The following is a 21,501-nucleotide window of genomic DNA, read 5'->3' as shown; positions in this document are numbered from 1 at the left end:
CCAAGCAGGCTCCACACTGTCATCACGGAGCCCAACGAGGGGTTCGATCCCACAACCCGTGAGATCATGATGTGAGCCAAAATCAAGAGTCCGATGCTTAACTGACAGAGCCACCCAGGTGCCCCGAGGTGGAGATTTTTAAAAGGTGGTATGGTCTGAAGCATGGGCTTCCAATATACCTTTCTAGAACATGGAGGCTATTTGGTGAGACGAAATTTCCCCTGGAGTCTCCCAGGAACAGGAAAATAATAGACAAGGAAACAGAGGCCCAGAGGGGTTGAGGAACTTGCCCAAGGTGACAGGGCTGGTGTGGGCAGACTGGTAAGTGGACTGACTGCTTTGTGAAGGCACGACCATGCTGGCATGTCCATCTGGGACTGGACGGCAGGAAGAAGCTGGGCAGAGAAGGCGCAGGAGGTGAATAGGAGCCATGGGAGACATAGGAAGCTTCCACACCGGACAAGGTGGCGAACTCACCCGCCTCCATCCCAGGGCAGGGTGAGGGGGTCTCAAGCCCCTCTGCATCCCTCCTCCTCCAGGAGGCTTTGTGAACTGACTTGCTAGAGGGAGTGACCACAGGAAGGTTTGTAGATGGTGCCCAAGGAGGGCTGAGAGGAGGGCTTGACATTATTTAGTGTTATTGTGTGCCACATGTAGTATATTTGATGCCATTTAATTCTTGTATAAAAGACAATTTTTTTTAAGTTGGCTCCATGCTGGGCATGGGGCTTAACGTGGGGCTTAAGCTCACGACCCTGAGATCAGGACCTGAGCTGAGATCAATAGTTGTACCGTGACCAACTGAGTCACCCAGGCACCTACAACAGACGATTTTACTGCTGGGCCATGGACATCCCTTCCTCCCGAGGGTGGGTGACTGTATGGGCCCAGCATGGTCAGGGAACAGAGGCAAGAGGTGATGGATCCTTGGCTCTTGGGACCTTGAGGGCCAGGGTGATTGGGCAGGACGCTTCCTCTGTGTGTGTGTGTCGGGGGGTGTGTGGGGGGGTGACCAGAGAGCCAGGCGTTGGCTACCTCTTCCTCTCGCCTCAGCTCCCCCTTTCGTCTGGCTGCCCTGCCCTTTCACTTTGGCCAGGATCAAAGCTGTGTCCTGAGTCATCTTTGCTTTCTAGCTTTCTGGTTTTTACTCACCTGTCCCCCTGGTGTATGTTTTCTACCTTAGTGAAGAGAATTTTCTCTCTCCCCTCATTCCTATGCATTCACAGGGACACACAGCCTCCTTGGTGACAACTTCTCCAAAGGGTTCTCAGGGGAAGACCCCAAGGTCAAGAGGACCCTGAACCTCCCAAGCCACTGGAAGCCCAGAGGGCAAGCCTTGGCTGGAGGGTCTCTGAGTCAGCTGAGTCAGAGGCTGGCTTTCTTGGAACCAACCATCCCACGCATGTCACAAGAAACCTGTGTCAACCGTGTGCTCCCCTGCCACAGACCTGGCTGGGTTGAACTTGAAGCAAAAGGCCCTGATGGTCAAAAGACAAAGATATAGGCCTTATCTCCTGTCCTTGGGCCGAATTTATACTTATTGGGAGCCCTGGCCTCCCAAGACTTGGATAATCCATACCTGCTCCCGCCATGACTCCTTCCCCATCCTTCTCTGAAACTAACCTGAGCTTAGAGAAAGGGAGAACAACTTGGCTGGGCACCATGTGCACTGTGATGAGGTCAGTGAGGGGAGGCTGTGCCATCGGCAGGTGCAATCCTGGAAATCTTCCTGCAAGGGGTGGCGTGATACAGTCAGACAAGGGCATTGGGAAGGCATTGCTGGAGGCACATGATAGGGCAGGAGTAAAATTACATGGCACGAGTGTGCAATGGGCAGGAGGGTGGAGGTAATGCAATCATTCCTTCAAATTTTTGTTAAACACCTACTGTATGCCAGGCTCTGTTCTAAGCCCTGGGGCCACAGTAAAACTGATAAAAAAAAAAAAAAATTCCTGGAGTTAACAGGAAGGAAACCCTGAGGGGGTAAGACTGAACATTTCCTAAAGGGTCTGAAGCTCAGCTGAGTCAGGGTGGGAGGAAGGACCCATTCTAGTGGCCCCTCACCCAGTAAGATCCAGGCCTGTGGCTCCATCTCTGCCACTAGAGCAAAATTCAGTACAGATGGGGCATGTGGGGGCCCAGGCCAACATTACTTCCAAGCAGTTGCAGCCTGTGCCACGGTGTCTTCCTTCTTCTTCTTGTTCTTCTTCTTGTTCTTCTTTTTTACTTAATTTTATCTTTTTAATTTACATCCAAGTTAGTTAGCTTATAGTGCAACAATGATTTCAGGAGTAGATTCCTTAGTGCTCCTTACCCATTTAGCCCATCCCCCCTCCCACAACCCCCCCAGTAACCCTCAGTTTGTTCTCCATATTTATGAGTCTCTTATGCTTTGTCCCCCTCCCTGTTTTTATATTATTTTTGTTTCCCTTCCCTTCATCTGTTTTGTCTCTTAAAGTCCTCATATGAGTGAAGTCACATGATTATTGTCTTTCTCTGACTGACTAATTTCACTTAGCATAATCCCCTCCAGTTCCATCCACGTAGTTGCAAATGGCAAGATTTCATTCTTTTTGATTGCCGAATAATACTCCATGGTATATATATACCACATCTTCTTTATCCACTCATCCATCGATGGACATTTGGGCTCTTTCCATACTTTGGCTATTGTTGATAGTGCTGCTATAAACATTAGGGTGCATGTGTCCCTTTGAAACAGCACACCTGTATCCCTTGGATAAATGCCTAGTAGTGCAATTGCTGAGTCATAGGGTAGTTCTATTTTTAATTTTTTGAGGAACCTCCATACTGTTTTCCAGAGTGGCTGCACCAGCTTGCATTCCCAACAGTGTCTTTCTCCTTTAAGGGTTAGAGTTGTTCTATGTCTACCTTCTTCCCGGAAGCCCTCCTTGGTTGACCTCTCCCCTCACTGGGGTGGAAAAACGGGAGAGCCCATTTTTCTTAGAGGACACTGCCCTCAAGTTTATCAGAAACTTCTTTAAAGTCTAGAAAGATAGCCTTCTTCAGTTGACCTCACCACCTCTACCTACAAGGACCTGGATGAAAAATGCTGGTCTGTCTTTTAAGAGTTTCGGCTAGGAATCAGAGGCACCTGGTTAAGCATCTGACTCCTGATTTTGGCTCAGGAATGATCTCACGGTTTGTGAGATTGGGCCCTGAGTCGGGCTCTGTGCTGACAGCAAGGAGCCTGTGTGGGATTCTCTCTCTCTCTCAATCTCTCTGCCCCTTCCCTTCTCTCTCTCTCTCTCTCTCTCTCTCTCTCTCTCTCTCTCAAAATAAATAAACAAACATAAAAAAAGAAAAAGGATCTGGGATAGGAATCAGTTATTTGCAGTTGCAAATCCAGACGCTGCAAGATCTCAGGGAAGCTGTTTCTCTGGGACTCAGTTTCCTCACCTGTAAAATGGAGGAAGAGGCTTACCCCTCTGGAAGGGGGTACCACTGGAAGGGGGAACAGTGGTAGCAGCTGGCATTGACTGACCACTAAATGCACGCTGGGCACCAACCCATGCCTGTCACACGTACAGGCTTGCACATTATCTATCCTCTCAGTAACCTTGAGAGGACAGCACGGGGGCCACGCCCATTTTTCAGATGAGAACGTTGAGGCTCAGAGGGGTTCGTGCATTGTCTGAAGTCATATGGGTGGGTAATTCCAGAAACCCCTGCTCTGAACATATCACTCTCTATAGCTCTGGATAAAGATCCTATTGCATTCTGTTCAATCAGTTATTCATTCAATTGGCAGTTAAACGGCACCAAGTATTTGGCAGCTGTTGAGTAAAAGCCACAGCCCTTATTTGAGCATCTGGTGGGTGCCCAGCTGGTTCTCTGTTGGGGGGTGGAGTGGGGGGCAGAACAGGTTCCTACCCTCTAAAAGCCTGGTGGTGTGCAGAGATGGGACTTAGCCACCGGATTCTGTGAATATCGGCCACCAGACACCTCTAGGTGTAGATAGAAGCCTGGATAATTCGCGGAACCTCTCTCTGCTTGGGCTCCAGCCATGTACTGGTGGTAAGAATGCCACCTTCTAGGGCCGGTGTGAGGATGCCCATCGTGATAACAAGGACATCTTAAGGGACCGGGTTTGGCAGAGAGTGTGTTGAACAAATCGTGGCCATTATTATTAAAGCGAACCACTGGAGAACAAGGGGCGACTGTGCATGGCCAGATGTCAGGTTGTGTGTCCAGAGGCGCCTCAGGAGCTCAGAGCGAGAAGAAAGGACCACGGCCACGAGCAGGCAGGGGAGGCTTCCTGGAAGAGCCAGCCTCCGCGGGGTGGGGAAGGGCCAAGCACCCGGGAGCTGGCTGGAAGGCAGGCGTCTGGCCCGCGATGAGGTGGGGGGGGCAGGGAGAGAGGTGCACCTGTTTGTGTGTGTGTGTGTGTGTGTGTGTGTGTGTGTGTGTGAGAGAGAGAGAGAGAGAGAGAGAGAGAGAGAGAGAGAGAGAAAGACAGAGAGGCAGACAGCTGGCTCTGAGGACATCCCAGAGTATGAGCTCACACGTGAGCCGTGAGTCTGAACTGGCTCACTGCAGGGCGAGGGGCTCCAATGCCAGGGAGAGGCGTCTGGGACCCAGGGGGCCTCCAAAGGCGTTAACGAGAAAGCAGCTCTGGGGGTGAGGAAGGCAGCCTGCCTCATTTGTGGGGGATGCATGGCTTGTGGCAGAGTCAGGAGAAGCCTAGGCAGACCCCGACAGGCCCTCCTCTCCATTCTGCCCCCTGGGCTGGGATCAAGAGCTGTGGATGTTGGCTCCCGGAGAGGTCTTCTGACCCCTGGCCTCGGCTCCTTGGCCTCCATTATCACCCCCTCCCAGGCCAGCCTACGGGGCTAAGGCAGCAGGAATGGAGAACGGGAAGAGCTGCTCTGTGCAGGGCCTGCTCGTGGCAGGCAAGGGAAAGGCCCAGAATGGTGTTTACATTTTCCCTCCTTTCCTTCTGGTGGCCTGGCTGGCCGGCAGTTACACCACTGCGGTTTGCTGGCCCCGGGGAGTGCCTCCATTACATAACGCCTCACACAACCGCCCCTAAAGCACACACGCACACTCACTGGCACATGGTCAGACATACACACACACACACACACACACACACACACACTCACACACACACACGCTCTCGAAGAAACACACCTGCACAGTGTCAACACCCTCAGTTGGCAAGGCTGTTGTGTTGGGATACTTTCTGCCATCCCTACTGACAGTTACCCAGGTAGGGGCTCCCCACCCCACCCTCCACATCGCCCTGGTTTCAGTGGGAGAGTCTTCCCAGCTCCTGGCCCTCAAGTCCCAGGTGCTTCGAGCCCAGGAGGCCTGCCCGGGGCTCCCAGGTGATAGCCTCGGTCTCTGGCACCAGCCCAAGAGGTGGACAGCCACGGGCTGCCCTCTAAGAGCCTGGAGATGTAGGGGGATGGGGCTTAGCCGCAGGAGGATCCGAGAACAGGACAGGGAGACAGAAAGACCAGACCCTGGGGCAGGGGGGAGGGGGGAGGGCAGAGTTTCTGTCAGGCAAACTCCAGAAGCTCAGAAAGGGGCATACAGGGAGCAAATGGGTAGATACGGCCTCTAGGGCACAGTGGGGTGAGAGGTACTTCAGGTAACAGTTTCGGAGGGCTACTCTGAGCTGTCCCGCAACTTAGCCGTGCTGCCTTTCGGGGTTCACCTGATGGAAATACTCACACCAGGTCTGAGTGTAAGGATGTTTGTGCTGCCCTGTCCACAGAACTGGACTCGTGTGGAATCTTGGCGGCCATCACCAGGGCCCTCAGGCTACGGAGGACCATGAAAGAAGGTGCCAGCTCCCCGAGTGTGGAGGGGGGCCGACGGGCAGGAGGTACAGTATGACTTGGTTCTGTCCACTGCAACAATACATGAGCATGTGTGTAAATATTTATAGGTATAGCTACACTGTCAAATCTCAGGAATCCCTCACACAAAGAGATTACAAGGTAGTCAGCTTGGCTGAGTAGGACTGAGGAGACAGGTGAGGAGGGACTTTTCCCTTTGTAGCATTGGGCTTCTGCGTCTGTTGTTCGGAGATTCAGAACCGGCAGGCATGAGTTCGGAATTAGAGGAACTCAGAAGGAGGGCGTGTCTAGCAAGGAGCAGATCCTCCCTCCCCCTTCCGAATGGCCCAGCGTGCCCGTGGGGCAGGGCTGGGGTAGCAGGCCTTGAGCACGTGTCTTCATTTCCCCCAGCTGCATTTTCTCATCTGTCAAGTATAAGAGAACAGTGCCATCTCACAGGGGGCTCTGGTTTCGCTGCAGTCCTTCTAGGAGCCCTTCCAGGAGCCAGGCTGGACTGTGCAAGGAGGCACACGACGACATTCTTGTTCTGAAGGAACTTCCAGGCTAGAGTCCACAGAGCCGTAACTAGCTGGTGTAGGACAACGTGCTCTGTGCTCCTACGAAGGCCCACGCAGGGCCCTGGAGGCTGGGGTGGGGGGTGGTGGAAGGACCGTATCTGAGATGCAGATTCAGCTGAAGCAGAGGAAGCAGGGGGACACGGCAGGTGTGTTCCAGGCAGGGACCCGGGGCCCAGGGGTGTGAAGAGCATTGGGAATCAGCAGCCCTCAGCACTCCAGGGCAGGTGAGAAGCAGCAGGTTTCTAGGCAGGGCCTCATCCAGCATGTGTGGAAGCTTGGATTTGAACTGGGTGGTGGGGTGGAGGGCAGGGAGGGCACCCCTCAGGAGGGGCGTGATCGCCTAAGTGTTTTAGAAGCTCGCTCTGGGGAATGGTGGCTGAGAGGAGGAACAGCTGGGGGCTCCTGCTTTATCGCTGTCCAGGCAAAAGGGGGGGCCCGAGTTGCTGAGGCAGTAAAGGCAGAGAGAGGGGACAGGACAGTGTCTGGGCATGATTAGAAAGCAGAGTCATGAGGTTCAGGAAGCCTAGGAGGGAAGGGGTGGAGGGAACACCAGGTTCTGGTATCAGTGACTGGATGGATGTGGTATCACAGCTGTGGAGACAGGGGGAGCAGGCCGGTCCACGTCTCTGGGGCATCTGGGAGGAGGTGGGTCCCAGGCTGCCAGGCAGGGCTGTGAGGGGCCACCATGCAGTGGGTGGTCCCTTCATTTCTCCTCCACTGGCACTGGCAGTCCACTGGACAGAGAGGTGGTCTGGGGATATTTTGGACCCTCTTGGCTAAGGGATGGAGGGGGAGCCATCAAGGGCGTCATGGATATGTCCCAGGACTGGCTTTGGAAAAGGACAACCCTTCAAGGGTTAGATGCTAGAGGTTACCTTCCTTATAGTTATTTGCATTTTACAGAACACTCTAGAATAGTAGTGCTGTTCAGTGCATGTGGCTGTCGAGAACTTGAAATGTGGCTAGTCGACTGAGGAAGTGAGTTTTAAATTGTGTTTAATAGGTACTAAATTTAAGTGGTCACTTGTGGCTAGTGTCTACCATATTGGACAGCACAGATGTATCTAGAATTTCTGTAGAAAAGCAGTTGCCACTCTTACCGTAAGCCTTGTGTGGTTGGGGGAGTTTGGTAGAGGCGGGCTAGGGGCCTTCCTGACCCCCCTCAGATTGCGTGTCTATTGGTTAAGTGTGGAAAAAAACCAAGAGATTCAATAACAAATTGTTATATTGCATTTATGCATGCATGTATGTATGTATATATTCATTCATTCATTCATTCATTCATTCTAGCTGATACACAATGCTACATTAGTTTCAGGTACACAGTGCAGTGATCTGACAAGTCGATATTGTTACGCTATGCTCACAAGTGCAACTGCCATATGTCACCACAAAACACTGTCACAATACTGTTGACTATATTCCCAATGCTGTGCCTTTTATACCGCGACTTAATCATTCCATAACTGGAAGCCTGTATCTCCCACTCCCCTTCACCCATTGTGCCCATTCCCGCCACACCCCCACCACGTCCATTTTCTGTGTGCCAGGTTCTATCCTCACTACATGAGTTAATTCACTTAAGCTTCATGAGAACCCTAGGAAATAGGCCGGGTATTTTATAGATGAGGACATCGAGGCACAGAGAGCATCGGCAGCTGGCTCGCGGTCTCACCGCTGGCAGTAGCAAAGCTCAGCTTTGAACCAGCCATTTCAGTTTGCTAACTGCTCTGCTAGTCTGCACAGTTTCATCTGTGGGACCCCGAACCAGGGAGGGCCTCTCCTAGACACTTCACACGTGGCATCATATTTCACCCTCATGGGCGCTTTGTATAGCAGGAGCAGCATTGTCCTCCCATTTCCTATATGAGGAGACCGAGGCTCAGAGATTTGCTCAGGATTACACAGGCAGGGAGTGGCAGTGGAATGAGATTTGAATGGAGGTCTGTTGTAGTCCCTGTGTGACTAGGCCTCTCGCAGAGCAGTGGTGACACCGGCCTGGCGCCCTCCCGTGCCCCTGCTCCTGCAGCAGCTCTGGGCTCAAAGGGCTGTGCTTTGTAAGCTCCTGGCCATGTCCATCCAATGACCCTCCAGGCCCTCCCTGAGAGGCTGGATGGACAGAACATCCAGAAACCAGCCCCTCTGAGCCTCTCAGCCCAGAGGGATTTAGGTCTGCCTTGGTGAGAGTTGATATTTACATTTTTACCAACAGCCTTGCGGCACAGATCGTACCTGGGAAGAGTGTCCTAGGCGGGGTGGGTGATCTCATTTTCCAGAAATTGGAAAATCTCCAGAGGGGTTCCCCCACATTCTCTAAGCCTTAGTTTTCTCATCTGTGGGATGAAAGGGATACACTAGGTCATGATTTTTTTAAACATTTTTTATTTTTAAAAATTTATTTACTTCTTTATTACTATTTTTTAATGTTTATTTATTTTTGAGAGAGAGCGGGTGAGGGGCAGAGAGAGAGGAGGGCAGAGGATCTGAAGCGGGCACTGCCCTGACAACAGAGAGCCTGATGTGGGGCTTGAACTCATGAACTGTGATCTGAGCTGAAGTCGGACACTTAACTGACAGAGCCACCCAGGTGCCCCTACTTATTTACTTTTTAAAGATTTTATTTTCAAGTAATCTCCACACCCAGTGTGGAGCTTGAACTCACAACCCCGGGATCAAGACTTGCATGCTCTACCGGCTGAGTCAGCCAGCCAGGTGCCCCTAAACCTTTTTTTAGCATTAACATGTTGTGTTTTGTTTTTTTTTTTTAATGTTCATTTATTTTTCAGAGAGAGAGAGAGACAGAGACAGAGACAGAGACAGTGTGAGCGGGTGAGGAGCAGAGAGAGAGGAAGACAGAGAATCTGAAGCAGGATCCAGGCTCTGAGCTGTCAGCACAGAGACTGATGGCGGGGCTCGAACTCACGAACTGTGAGATCATGACCTGAGCTGAAGTTGGACGCTTAACTGACTGAGCCACCTGGGTGCCCCAAACTAGTAGGATTTTAAAAGCATAGATGAAGCAGGAAATAGACTGCCCTGGAATGGACCCCTGGAAGGCTTCTTGGAAATATGGGTTTATAGACAGTGTGAGAAAAGCCAGGTAGAGAGGAGTGAGAGAAGTAGCCCCAGGAGATTTGAAGGAGCAACAGTTTAGATTCCTTTGAATTTTGCTCCAGCCTTTCTGGTTTCAGGCATATGACAACTACACTGAGCTCAGTTTCCTTATCTTTGAAATGGGGATAGTAAAAGTACCTCAGTCTTGGGAGATATAAAGGACTGTCCTTAACATATGTAAAACTTTAGTTCATAAGAGAACCTCCAAGGGGCACCTAGGTGGCTCAGTTGGTTAAGCGTCAGACTTCGGCTCAGGTCATGATCTCACAGTTTGTGGGTTCGAGTCCTGCATCCAGCTCTGTGCTGACAGCTCAGAGGCTGGATCCTGCTTCAGATTCTGTGTGTGTGTGTGTGTGTGTGTGTGTGTCTCTCTCTCTGCCCCTCCCCTGCTCACGGTCTGTCTCTTTCAAAAATAAATAAACATTAAAAACAATTAGAAAAAAAAGAGAAGCTCTATAAATAGTAGCTATTAGAATCTTTAAGGCATTTCCACCAGGAGACCTGTGGGCATGAGCTGGAGGAGAAGGGAAAGCCAAAGGTGATGAAGCAGAACGATAATAGAGTGGTCCCCTCTTATGGAAGGGGATACGTTCCAAGACCCACAGTGGATGCCTGAAACCGTTAAGTAGTACCCTACATATACTATGTTTTTTCCTACGCATACATGCCTATGAGAAAGTTTCACCTATGAATTAGGCACAGTAAGAGATGTACAACAATAATAAAACAGAACTACAGCCATATACACATAAAAGTTATGTGAATGTGGTTTCTCTCAGAATTTCTTACTGTACTGTACTCACTCTTCTTGCGATGATGTGGTATGATAAAATGCCCACGTGATGAGCTGAAGTGAGGTGAATGACACTGTGATGGAGCATGAGGATAATGTTGAAAAAACAACAGTGGAGAGAAATCATTGAACCCAAAATCTGATGTTCTAATGGAGGAATTGGTGGGAAGAAGGCAGGAGAGAGATCTTTTGAGGCCTGAGCTCACTGCCCCAGCCCCATCCTGTGCTGCCTTGCTCTGTTCTCCACCCTTTGGCACCATATCCTTCTTTCCTTCCCTCTCTGGAACCATGCATCCTCTAACCACAGGGCCTTTGCACAGCTGCTCCTTTTACTTGGAAACTCTTTCATTGGCCCTTTGCCTTACCGTTACTTACACTTTGCCTTTCTTACTTTTGTAGGGGCTTTCTGGATCCTAAGTGAGGTCAGTTTCCCTGACAGAGGCTCCCTCAGTATCCTCTCCTTCCCTTTTGCAGCCTGGATTTCAGCCTGTGAGTATACATTTTCTAAAAATAAAGATATAACTCGCATACAATAAAGCTCATCAGGTTAAAGTATATGAATCTACAAATTTTAGTATGTTCACAGGTTGTGCAACAATCACCATTATCTAGTTCCAGAATATTTTCATCAACCCCAAAAGAAACCCCGTCTATCAGCAGTCAGTCCCCATTGATCTGCTAGCTCCTGGCCACCACCAATCTACTTTTTGTCTTACGGGTATGCCCATGCTAGACATTTCATAGAAGTGGAATCATACAATATGTGGTCTTTTGTGTCCAGCTTCTTTCACTTAAGTGTTTTTACAGTTCCTCCATGTATCAGTGCTTCATTCCTTTCTATGACTAAATACTAGCCCATTGAAAGGACATACCACATTTTGTTTATTTATTCATCTGTTGATGGACATTTGGGTTGTTTCCATTTTTTGGCTATTGTGAACAAGTGTAGAAGTTTCTTATGTGGCCATCATGGAGCATGCACGAGGTCGAGAGGGGGAAACTAATATTATTATAATAGTTATGAAAACCGAAGTATCACTTTGGAAAATAGTAAGACAGTTCCTCAAAAAGTTAAACACAGAGTTACCATATGACCCAGCAATTCTACGTCAAGGTATATAGCCCAAAGAATTGAACACATGAACACACAGGGGTGCCTGGGTGGCTCAGTCAGTTGAGCGTCCGACTTCAGCTCAGGTCATGATCTCACACTCCCTGAGTTCAAGCCCCACGTCGGGCTCTGTGCTGACAGCTCAGAGCCTGGAGCCCGCTTCAGATTCTGTGTCTCCCCCTCTCTCTGCCCCTCCCCTGCTCATGCTCTGTCTTTCTCTGTCTCAAAAGTAAAAATAAAAACATTAAAAAAAAATTAAAAAAAAAAGAAAACATGAACACACAAAAACTTGTACACGGATGATTATAGCCGTATTGTTCAACAAGAGCCAAAAAGCAGAAACAACTCCAATGTCTATCAACTGATGAGTGAATAAACAAAATGTGGTGTCCGTATAATGGAATATTATCCTGCTCCACCAAGGAATGAAGACTGGTTCATGCCACATCATGAACGAACCCTGATGACAACTGATGACAGTGCACTCCATGAAGGCAGGGGATGACAGCTGTCAGCTCACCTGTTTACCCAGTGCAGACATTTACTAGACAACCAAGAACGGTCTGTGGGATTGTTGAAGGGTCCCAGCCAACAGCCCCAGCACCCCATCCCTTGGATGTCTGGACTGGATCTCAGGGCAGCAAGTCTGCCTGAATCACACCAGGTCTGGCCCTTGATGACATAAGCCTCCTACCCTGCATTGTTTCTGATTTCTGCTTCACCACATGGTGAAGCCATGGGAGCCCTTGGGAGCCTGGACGTCCTGCAGTCCTGGAGTCCTGGCACACTGGCCTGACTGGACCTGAAGCTTCTTTGTTAGCAGCCAGGCCAGGAAGGGGCAACCAGGTAGCACAGGATCACCTGTCGCTTACCTCGGTGGAGTTCTCCCCAAAGTGTGCCCCTCCTATGCTCAGTGGTGTGGGTTGACAAACAGCAGGTTCCCAATGACCCCACAGTCCCTTCTCAAGTGGTGCGGGGCTCAGAGACTGCCTTGCAAGCAGCCTCTCACCTGTCACCAGGAGGGTGCTGGGATTTGGTGACACAGGCCCTGGACCTGCATTTCAAAGGGCCCCCCTTCTTCCTATAAAACTGGCACAGGGCCCAGAGGAGGGGTCACAGGCCACCCCTCGGCCCAGCTCAGCCTCCTACAGAGGGGTCGCTGGGAATTCTGTGTTTCGTCAAATATTGCTAGGCTAAGGAGTTTTATTTGAAAATAATTTTAATTAGCTGGAAACTAGGAGTTTAATAAATGGAAAACAGAGAACTTTCCAAGGCCACGGCTGGGAAACACTTGCTTTTTTAAAAATTCCGCCTGGCTTTGCAGGCCAGCTAAGCACCCTGACACAAGGGCCCGATTGCCAGAGGAATCCACAAGGAAAACAAAGCTTATTTTTAGAGAAATATTTTAAACTCGGTTTCAGCGAGCTCAGGAGTTTTCTTGTCTGTCTTAATATCTTTCCTTCTATTTCAGAACTGCTTCTCACCCCAGAGGGTATAAGAACTCCTATCTGATGAGAGCTATTTCTGTACAGATGAAAATAAAGGGGTCCCCTCCCCCTCCAACCAGAGAATTGTTTCTAAATATGTCCCTGCAGTCAGGCTCAAGCAGCCTGTCCTTGACAGCTGTGCCCAGCAGTAAGGTGGGTCTGGGGTCCCTGCAGGTCTGGAGGCCTGTCTGCCACCCTCCCACTCTCAGCCCTGTTCTGCCCACCCCCCTGCAGGAAGCAGATGACAGCCTGGCCACCATTTCCGGGTTTTGAAAGCAGTTTTTAACTTGAAAGAGGCCTGCTAAAAAGGGCTGCTTTTCCTCTGTAGGTGTTGTTAACACTCTTACCCCCATGCAGACACATCTAGACCCAAACATACAGCAACACCCACAGGTCCTTCCTCACACCCCACAGACCCACACACCTACCCACACAGCAACAGTTACAGATACACCCACACATAGATCCACATATACCTACACACGCGCGCGCACCACACACACACACACACACACACACACACACACACTCACACATAGCAACAGATACAGCCACAAACCCTGACCCCCGACTCACACACAGACTCCTGAACACACCCATACCCACCCACGCACACACACACACACACACACACACACACACACAGCAGCAGCAGCAGCAGATGCACCCAAATCCAGACCCCCACTCACATGCAGACCCCTGAACATACCTACGCACACATACAATCACAGACACGCCCAAGCCCATACCCACACTCACACCCACGGACTCTCAAGCTCTACAGACATACATACCCCACACACATATCGACAGCCTCATATACCAGCGCTCCCCTATAGCATACGGACACAGAACTTTGAACACCTGCATAGAGAATGATACCCTCGAAAAGGTGCACTCCCAGCTAGACACACAAGGACACAGATACACGCCCTGACAAACCTCTCTCCACACACACAGACACACCCTTAGACACAGACACACTCATATGCTTTCCAGGTTTAGCAAAAACTGTCAGGAGAGGTTGGAGAACCCACTGAAGCAGGCATGGGCCCTGGAGGGGCAGTGGCTTCCTGCTGCCCAGCCCCTCACCCACCTCCTGCCTGCAGGGTTCCTCCTGGGCAGGCCTCTGGGCCCTGGCCCTGCCTTTTTTCCTCCCTTCCTCCTTGGCCTTGCCAGCAGCACGAAACTGGAACTGCCCTGGATGGCTACGGGTCTGCACATTCCCCAGAGTGTGGACAACAAAAAAATAAACACAATTAAATCAGGTAATGACAACTGGAGAGTAGCTACGGTTCTCCGACGGAAGGGGAGGCTGGCTGTGGCTCGACCTCTAGGGGCCCCATGGGCTCCCCTAACTCCCCTAACTCAGGTCAAGGAAGGTGCAGAGACCCAACTTGTGCTTTCAAGAGGACTTGGCCAGAGTCATCTCTCCTTTGCTCTTGTCATCATGAGCTAAAGTGGGGGGCAGTGAGTGTCTGGGGATGGTTCCCTCCCAGTTCAAATGCTCTCTAGGGTTTCTTCCTTGCACACATCCAGCCTGGAAGGTTTTCTCAGACCTCCAGGCAGATTTTAAGACCCAGTTTCCTCTGCTGGGCCAGACCTGTGGCCAAGAGCTGTGCCTGTCTGTCCTTCCTTCTCTGGGCCCTCCCAGGCCTGGACCTTTTATCTGGACTCCTGAACCTCTGCAGGGCTTGAAATCCCCATCTATTCCCATCGCTGGGTGGTGGGTGCTTTGGCCTCCTCAATCATTTGTGTTGTGGCTTTTTTTTTTCCCTTTTACATACTCAGAAGTCGATTCAGACAGAGTGAGGAGTGGCAAATATGTCCATGCATGCATCCCTTCTCTAAAATAATCTAGAAGGTGGCACGTACTAATTGAGCTGGTTAAAAAAGTACCTTATTTTTTTTAAGTTTATTTATTTTAGAGAGATAGAGAGAGAGAGAAAGAGAGAGGGAGAGAGCAAGCGGGGGAGGGGCAGAGAGCCAGGGAGACACAGAATCCGAAGCAGGCTCCAGGCTCCAAGCTGTCAGCACAGAGCCCGATACGGGGCTCGAACTCACAGGCCGTGAGATCATGACCTGAGCCGAAGTCAGGTGCTTAACTGACTGAGCCACCCAGTCGCCTAGGCGTCCCCCCAAATACCTTATTTTCAAACAGCCCAGGGCAATGCCACTATGAAGACATTCTAAACACCCTCGCATCCTGGGCTCACTTTCACAACTGGCTGCAAAAGAATTTTATCTGGAGTGTAACACAGTCTTGGAGCCAGTCAACTTCAGTTCCGCTCTCCAGCCCGTGACAGGAATCCTGGCTTGTCCTTACTTGCATTTTTACTTCTAGTCCCCTTAATTTACAAGAAAACTTTCCTAAGAGCGATCAGCAATAGCAGAGAGTTTTGTTTGCTGTTAATTCCAGCCGCTGCAGAAAGACAATGACCTATATACCCTCCATTGATCTGCGGCAAGAGGAAATTTCTGAATGATTCCCCCCAGCTTTCCATGCTCCACTGAGTCGCAAATACAAAACATCAGATCCTAGTCAGGCTCTCAAACAAACCAATTTTTAAAAATGAATGTGGCTTATCCCAACAAGTCTGACATTCCAGCCCATCAAAAGTACTTGTTTAGAAAAATAAGTTTTGGAATGAAGTGGCAACAAGGCCTTTGAAAGCAGCTTGGCCTAAATAGCACTGCATTTTAGACCTTTCCTTCCCATTGCACATTCTTTATGGTGAAGAGGCCAGGGAGCCCGCAGGGTCTTGCCGCCTGAGCCCTTCTCGGCCCCAGGCTTCCCCTCCCCCCACGGCTGAGGCCCTTAGCCAGGGGCCGGGCATCTGGGAGAACTTTGAAACTGTTCCCCATCCCCTTTGGCAGCCAAGCACCAAAACGCTCCAGTTAACACCAGCGCAATCACCGCTAACGTGAAACAGCTGCCCGAGGCCTGGCGGGCTCCAGACCGCCCCTCCCCCACCCGCCCGCTCAGCTGGGAGACAGGGGAGACCCCGCACAGGGGTGCAAGCAGTGGTTGATAGGGCCCAGCTGTTGCAGATAAGAAAACAAACTATCGCTAAATCTTTTACCTACTTTGGAAGAAGTGTCTGAACTGGGGGGTGGGAGGGGTGGGAGGAGGGAAGGGAAAAATGTGAGTTAATTTATGAACCTGATTTTGAAGTTTCAAAAGGGATTGTAGGGGAAAAAAAGTTACCAAGGTTTTGTTCAATTGTGTGCGAATCAGCAGACAAATTGGTGCCCTTTCTTTTTTCTTCCTTTTTCTAGAAGCCTGGGTTGAATTTGCTTTCTGGCCACTTAGAGTCGCCTAAAGCAGACACAAATCCTTTTGCATAAATAACGTGTGTGCTCACTCCCAGAGGAAGCTGTCTGCATAAACAAACATTACCCAGATATAAGTTTGACCTGTTTAATCTTCCTCCCCTTTCCTTCCTCTCCGGACAAGGACACAGCCAGGCTTCCCAAAGTAGAGGCAAAACCCTGGTTCTCCAGCCCAGGAAAAGTTTCTAACCCAACTCCCTCCTCTTCTCCAGCTCAGCGTTCTAGTGGCCCTCGATACCTTCCTCCCTTCCCCACCCTAGCTGTTCTGGTCCCTGGGTGTCCCAGCAAAAAAAAAAAAATCGGACCTTCAGCTGCCACTGCAGACACGTGATCCACTTGGTGACTCACAGGCAGGCCACACCCCCTCAGGCCTTCAGCCAGGGCCTGCCACCAGCCAGTCAGCCAACACTGGGATGCATCTTATTACCAAGGGGAACAGCTAACTAATGCCCTTGACAGTCCAAATAATTACTTTCTTTCAGCTAAAAGAGCTTGCTATAAAATACATAGGGGCAGGCTTTTCTGAATTCTCACCTTGCCAGCTCCCGTGGAAACCTTAGCTCCCAACCCCTGCAAGGCCTGGGCAATGCCCGGAAAAGTGGTGGTAATTAAGGTAAGAGGCTCCATGTTCTGGTTTAAAAAAAAAAAAAAAAAAAAAAAAAAAAAAGCTGGCTTACACATGAATACCTTTTTTCCCAAAAATTTTATTGGGGGAAAACTACAAAACATTTACAGTACAATGTTTACAGCCACAATCTGTAGTGAACTGATTTCCCCAAAATATATTACAACTCAAGTTGACTTATCTTGTTACATTCAAAAACCTACTTCTGTCAAAGTAGTCCAGAGTACATACATACATAGTGCTCCAACTGTACCTACGTACAAACAAACTAAAGCTACTGCTCATTCATCCGCTGTCCAGGAAAGCATTCCTGCCTTTCTACGCACACACACAAAAAAAAAATAGTACAAGTTTTGGAATCTTCTGTAATGAAACAAGGCATATTCATGTACTACATACCATTTTAGCACTAAGAGGTGGCCTCTTCACTTTATATCTATATAAAAAAAAAGTGGTAAATATCTTTTCCTTTTGTGCAGTTGAACCCATCCTACATTCAAATTCTCTCAAGCACTAATAGAAAAATACTTATTTGGTTGAGGAAGATTTAAGGCAAGTTCTGGCCCTTCCAAAGGCACTGTGAGACTACCCCCACCCCATTATTGCTACATGTCTTTGTACGCAGAGTATGTCACAGTAGAATTGGTGGAACGAACAAACAAACATGGGTTTTTTTTGTTTTTTGGGTTTTTTTTTGCTCATGTCAACAGCTGGAATGAGAAAAGCATGCCACATTTAAACCTGATTGCAAAGTATGTGGTCACCTTTTTTTTTCTTTAAAGTTGGATGGGCTACAACCATTATACATTCTAAGAAAACTCATAAGATATTCCTCAAACTACTTCCACAGCATCAGGATAGATTTCTGTGAAGAAATCATGCAATCTTTCAAAATTTACGTAAACAAGGAAAGAAATTAATGAAATAAATATTACATACAATCTCTTAAATTAAGATTTTTTTTACTCATTTACAATAAAATAACCAAGTGAAGTTACAAAAGGCATATATTACTGTGAAAAGAACATACACTCCACATTTTGCCGATTAATAATGGCAATCATAATTTAACATAATAAAAGAATATATATCTATTGCTTTTCATCATACTTGATAAATACAGTATGAACAAAATTTTCAATGTATACTTTTCACAAGATAATAAATAAGTTAAATAGTTTTTTCATATTGAGTTGTGGTGCAGTGGTGCGAATCAACTCAAAACAGCTAAAAATTCAGCAGTTATTCCCCCAACGATTACAAACTAAGCTCTGCCCAAGGCTTCCAGAAAGAGCAGACAAAATGGTTCTAAAATTAAACATCCACTAAGTGGTGGCAACAAAACCAGTAACCGGTATGAAACTTTGGAATGCAAGGGTTTTTTTTTTCCAGACGTATAGAACGTTGTGTCAAACAAAATCCTGTCACACTGAAGACTACAATCAAGGCATATTCTTGGTAGAATACTGGATTCCAGAAGCTTATAAGTTTAGCAAGGTGGTGGCTGGCTGGTTTGTTTACACTGGTCTGAGACAAACGAAAATTAGGAACTTCTCTCAAGATAAGAGTTCCCACATCTGGACTGTAACTAATGCTTTCAAGTGAAGATATGGAATGGTGGTTGGTAGCTGCTGGTGCTGGGTTGATTTTTTTTTTTCCTAAAGTCCCAAACTCATAGGAGACCTAAAAGTTTAAGTGTTTGGTTCTTTGTTCTGTTCGCATCACAACTGCCCTGTTGTGAATATTTTGTTCATCAATACAAAAGTTCGTTGGCTTTTTTGCTCAACAAGAACGAAACTTCGTAATAAAAATTAAAAAAAAAAAAAAAAAAGAGGAAACCGAAAGGGGAGGGGTGGAGCCCCCTCCCGGCACACAAGTTCGAGTCCAAGTGCTCGGTGCGGCCCGCAGTCTGCTCAGGGCCTATCACCAACCCCACTCCCGTGCCTCCCCCACCCCGCCCTTAACGGGGGTCGAGACGGCAGGGGCGCCCTCCAACATCCCCAGAACAGCCTTCCCTTCCTCCTCCTCGCTGGCGCCCTCTTGCCTCAGTCGTCGGAGATGGACAAGCGGCTGAAGATAGGCAGGCGGCGGCCGGGGTCGAGGCTGGGGGATTCGGAGCCGCTGAGGCTGCCGGAGCTCAGGGAGCCGCTCAAGTAGCTGTCGCGGTCAGACAGCGAGTCCGGGGGGCTAGGGGGCGCGTCGAACACGGGAGACTCGGACAGGCGGCGCGGCAGCTGGAAGCTGAAGGGCGGTGAGGGCGGCGCGGCAGAACTGGCAGGGAGGGGCGCGCTGGGCGGCGCCGGAGGCTGCGCGGGGGGCACCAGGCCTTGCTGTTGCTGCTGCTGCTGCTGGCTGCGATAGTACGCCGCGGCTACCGCGGCAAAGTTGTGCGTCTGGATGGCGAGGGGCGCGATGAGGCTGCTCAGCTCTGGGCCGAATGCAAAGGCGTTGTTGGCGCACGAGGCCGACGAGCAGGCCGCGCACTGGGCGCCTGGCGCCAGCAGGTCCTCGGCGCCCCCGGTGCCGTACAGAAGCGCTGCCGCGGCCGCAGCTGCCGCCGAGGCACAGCACGTCGGGGCGCCTGATGGCGTGGAGGCCGCTGAGGCCGAGGAGCAGGACGAAGCGGACGAGGAGCAGGAGGAGGCCGAGGAACAAGAGGGCGGTGGCGGCGGCGTGCGCGACGTGGGGCTGTCGAGCAGCAGTGGCGACTCGAGGCCCCCGGGGGGCTGGTGGTGGCCAGACGGGAAGCCCGAGAAACTGAGGCTGTGATGCAGCTTGGGCCGCGGCTCCCGGGGGAAGCCCAGGTGCAGCGCGTCACGCGCGCTGAAGGCGCGCAGGTCCCCGGAGGCGCCCCCCGACGGCGCCGGCCGCCGCTCGTCGGCGTTGTGGATGAAGTGGCAGCGCGGGCCGTAGGGGCAGAAGCCGATGGTGTGGAAGGTACGGCACAGCTCCGTCTTGTACTTCGGGTGCCGGGTCAGGCTGCGCAGCTCGTGGAAGCCGTGAGCGAACTGGCACTTCTCGCCGTACTTGCACGTGCCGCTCTCCTCGAAGGGCCGGCACAGCTCAGTTTTGTAGCGCGTGGAGTTGATCTGGGAGCCGCCGCCGCCCCCCTTCTGCTGCTGCTGCTGCTGCTGCTGCAGGTGCAAGAGGTGCTGGCTGCGCTCTCCGTTCTCGCTGAATGAGCGGTCCCGGAATTTGTTCTCCTTGTTCAGCAGGGCCGTGCCGCCGCCCCCTGACTGCTCCTTGAGAGTGCCGTAGGAGGCCGGGCCGCCCGCCGCCCCGCTGCCGCAGCTGCTGCCGTTAGCCGCGCCCGGGAACTTGGGCGAACAGCTGCCGGGGCTAGGCGCGGTGTGGGCGAGTGCGTGCAGGTTGCTGGCCGAGTGCCGTCGGAGAAAGCCCGGTGTGAAGCCCGAGCTAGGGGCGGCGGCCACGGGCGTCCCCACCGCCTTCTTGTCCAGCATGTTCAGATTGAGGTTGGCCAGGGATTTCTCCGTCTGCCAAAAGGAGGGGGGCGAGGACGGGATGAAATATGGAAAGGGAGGGAAGAGTTGGGGCGAGTTGCAGAGGAACTTCCAAGCCTTCTGATTCTTCTTCCTTTTTGCAGATTTCGATTCGGCCCCCACCCTCCGCCCCTACACGCGCAAAAGAATCATGTTCGCGTTGGGAGGAGCCGACTCCCACCCCAGGCCGCGCTCGGTTTCGACATGTGATCCTCAGCCCGTGGGCCGCCAGTCTGGGCGGCGCAAACCCCGTCCGGGAAGCCCCAGGCAGCGTGGCCGCGGTCGGCGCCGGAGGAACTAAACAGCGACAGCGGCTCCCCCCTGCCCTTCCTCCCAGCTCCTTCTCCCCGCCCACAAGGCACGAGCACACACTACAGCAAACTCCAGGATTTTTCCCGACCCCGAAGTCAAGGTGGGGATGGGTGCCCCAAAAGCCGAGGGCAGAGGCAAAGTCTGAAAACTCGAGGGGCTTCCTGCCTGCCCGCTTTACTCCCTCCTTGCTCCCTCGCGTACCTTGCACAAGAAGTCGATATCGTAGAAGGCGGACAGAAGTGTGGTCGACATGTTTCTGGATCCTGTAATGGTCGGCGCTGCAGGCAGGGAGGTCCGGAGGAGCCCTCGGGGCGGCGCGGCCGGGCTCGAGCCACGACGAATAACGGGTGAGGGGCGGGGGAGGAACCGAAAGTTTGCCGGGGGACGAGACTAGAGAGAGGGAAGCAGCGTGGACTGGCTTGAGGGTGCCCGGGAGTGCGGAGTGGGGGGAAAGGAGAAGCAAACAGCGCTCCTCCGCGCCCCGGGGTGCCCGGCCCGCCCCCCCCCCCGCGCGGAGCCGACGACAGCTCGCGGACTGCTGGAACTCCGCGGCCCGCGAGCGCGCGCCCTATATAGAGCCCGGGAGCGCGGCAGCGGCTAGGCGGGCGTGCCGGAGGAGGGGACAGAACGCTGACCCCGCCGGGGTCTCCAGGCAACGCCGCCCGCCGGCTCGCGGACGTCAAGCACCTTCGTGGCCTCCCATTGGCCGCCGCCAATTTTTTTTTCTCCGGGGGAGGGGGCGGGAGGCCGTGGGGCGGGGCAGGCTGCCAGGGCGCCCGGGGCGGCGTGGAGAGCTCGGCCCTGTTGGGTGCTGCTGGGTGGCGGCGGGAAGATAAGGCTC

At 51.4% G+C, this 21,501-nt stretch overlaps 1 protein-coding gene and 1 long non-coding RNA gene across 2 annotated transcripts; one reads left to right on the top strand and one right to left on the bottom strand.

The window, feature by feature from the left end:
* Positions 1-5,097: 5,097 nt before the first annotated feature.
* LOC131485184 (uncharacterized) lies at positions 5,098-11,217 on the top strand. Its single transcript, XR_009248692.1, has 3 exons — positions 5,098-5,233; positions 5,744-5,854; positions 10,692-11,217. It is a non-coding gene; the product is annotated as an uncharacterized LOC131485184 (long non-coding RNA).
* A 5,690-nt stretch (positions 11,218-16,907) lies between these two features.
* On the bottom strand, positions 16,908-21,202 carry ZFP36L2 (ZFP36 ring finger protein like 2). Its single transcript, XM_058684284.1, has 2 exons — positions 20,862-21,202; positions 16,908-20,342 (listed from the first exon to the last, which is right to left on the bottom strand). Exons 1-2 carry the CDS (start codon positions 20,910-20,912, stop codon positions 18,894-18,896), a joined length of 1,500 nt encoding a protein of 499 aa, XP_058540267.1. The 5' UTR covers positions 20,913-21,202; the 3' UTR covers positions 16,908-18,893.
* Between the last annotated feature and the right edge of the window lie 299 nt (positions 21,203-21,501).

This window comes from Neofelis nebulosa, chromosome 9 (genome assembly GCF_028018385.1).
Source record: "Neofelis nebulosa isolate mNeoNeb1 chromosome 9, mNeoNeb1.pri, whole genome shotgun sequence".
In the NCBI taxonomy this organism is placed as follows: Eukaryota; Metazoa; Chordata; class Mammalia; order Carnivora; family Felidae; genus Neofelis; species Neofelis nebulosa.
Note: the sequence above shows the minus strand (reverse complement) of the source record. Positions and strands in the feature narration are given on the sequence as shown.

What these genes read in the sequence shown, in the direction of transcription:
- ZFP36L2 (XM_058684284.1), bottom strand. Translation starts at nt 20,912, where the DNA reads ATGTCGACCACACTTCTGTCCGCCTTCTACGATATCGACTTCTTGTGC. An exon ending in ATATCGACTTCTTGTGCAAG is followed by an intron (nt 20,343 to 20,861) that starts GTACGCGAGGGA and finishes TCCTTTTGGCAG; the next exon opens with ACGGAGAAATCCCTGGCCAA.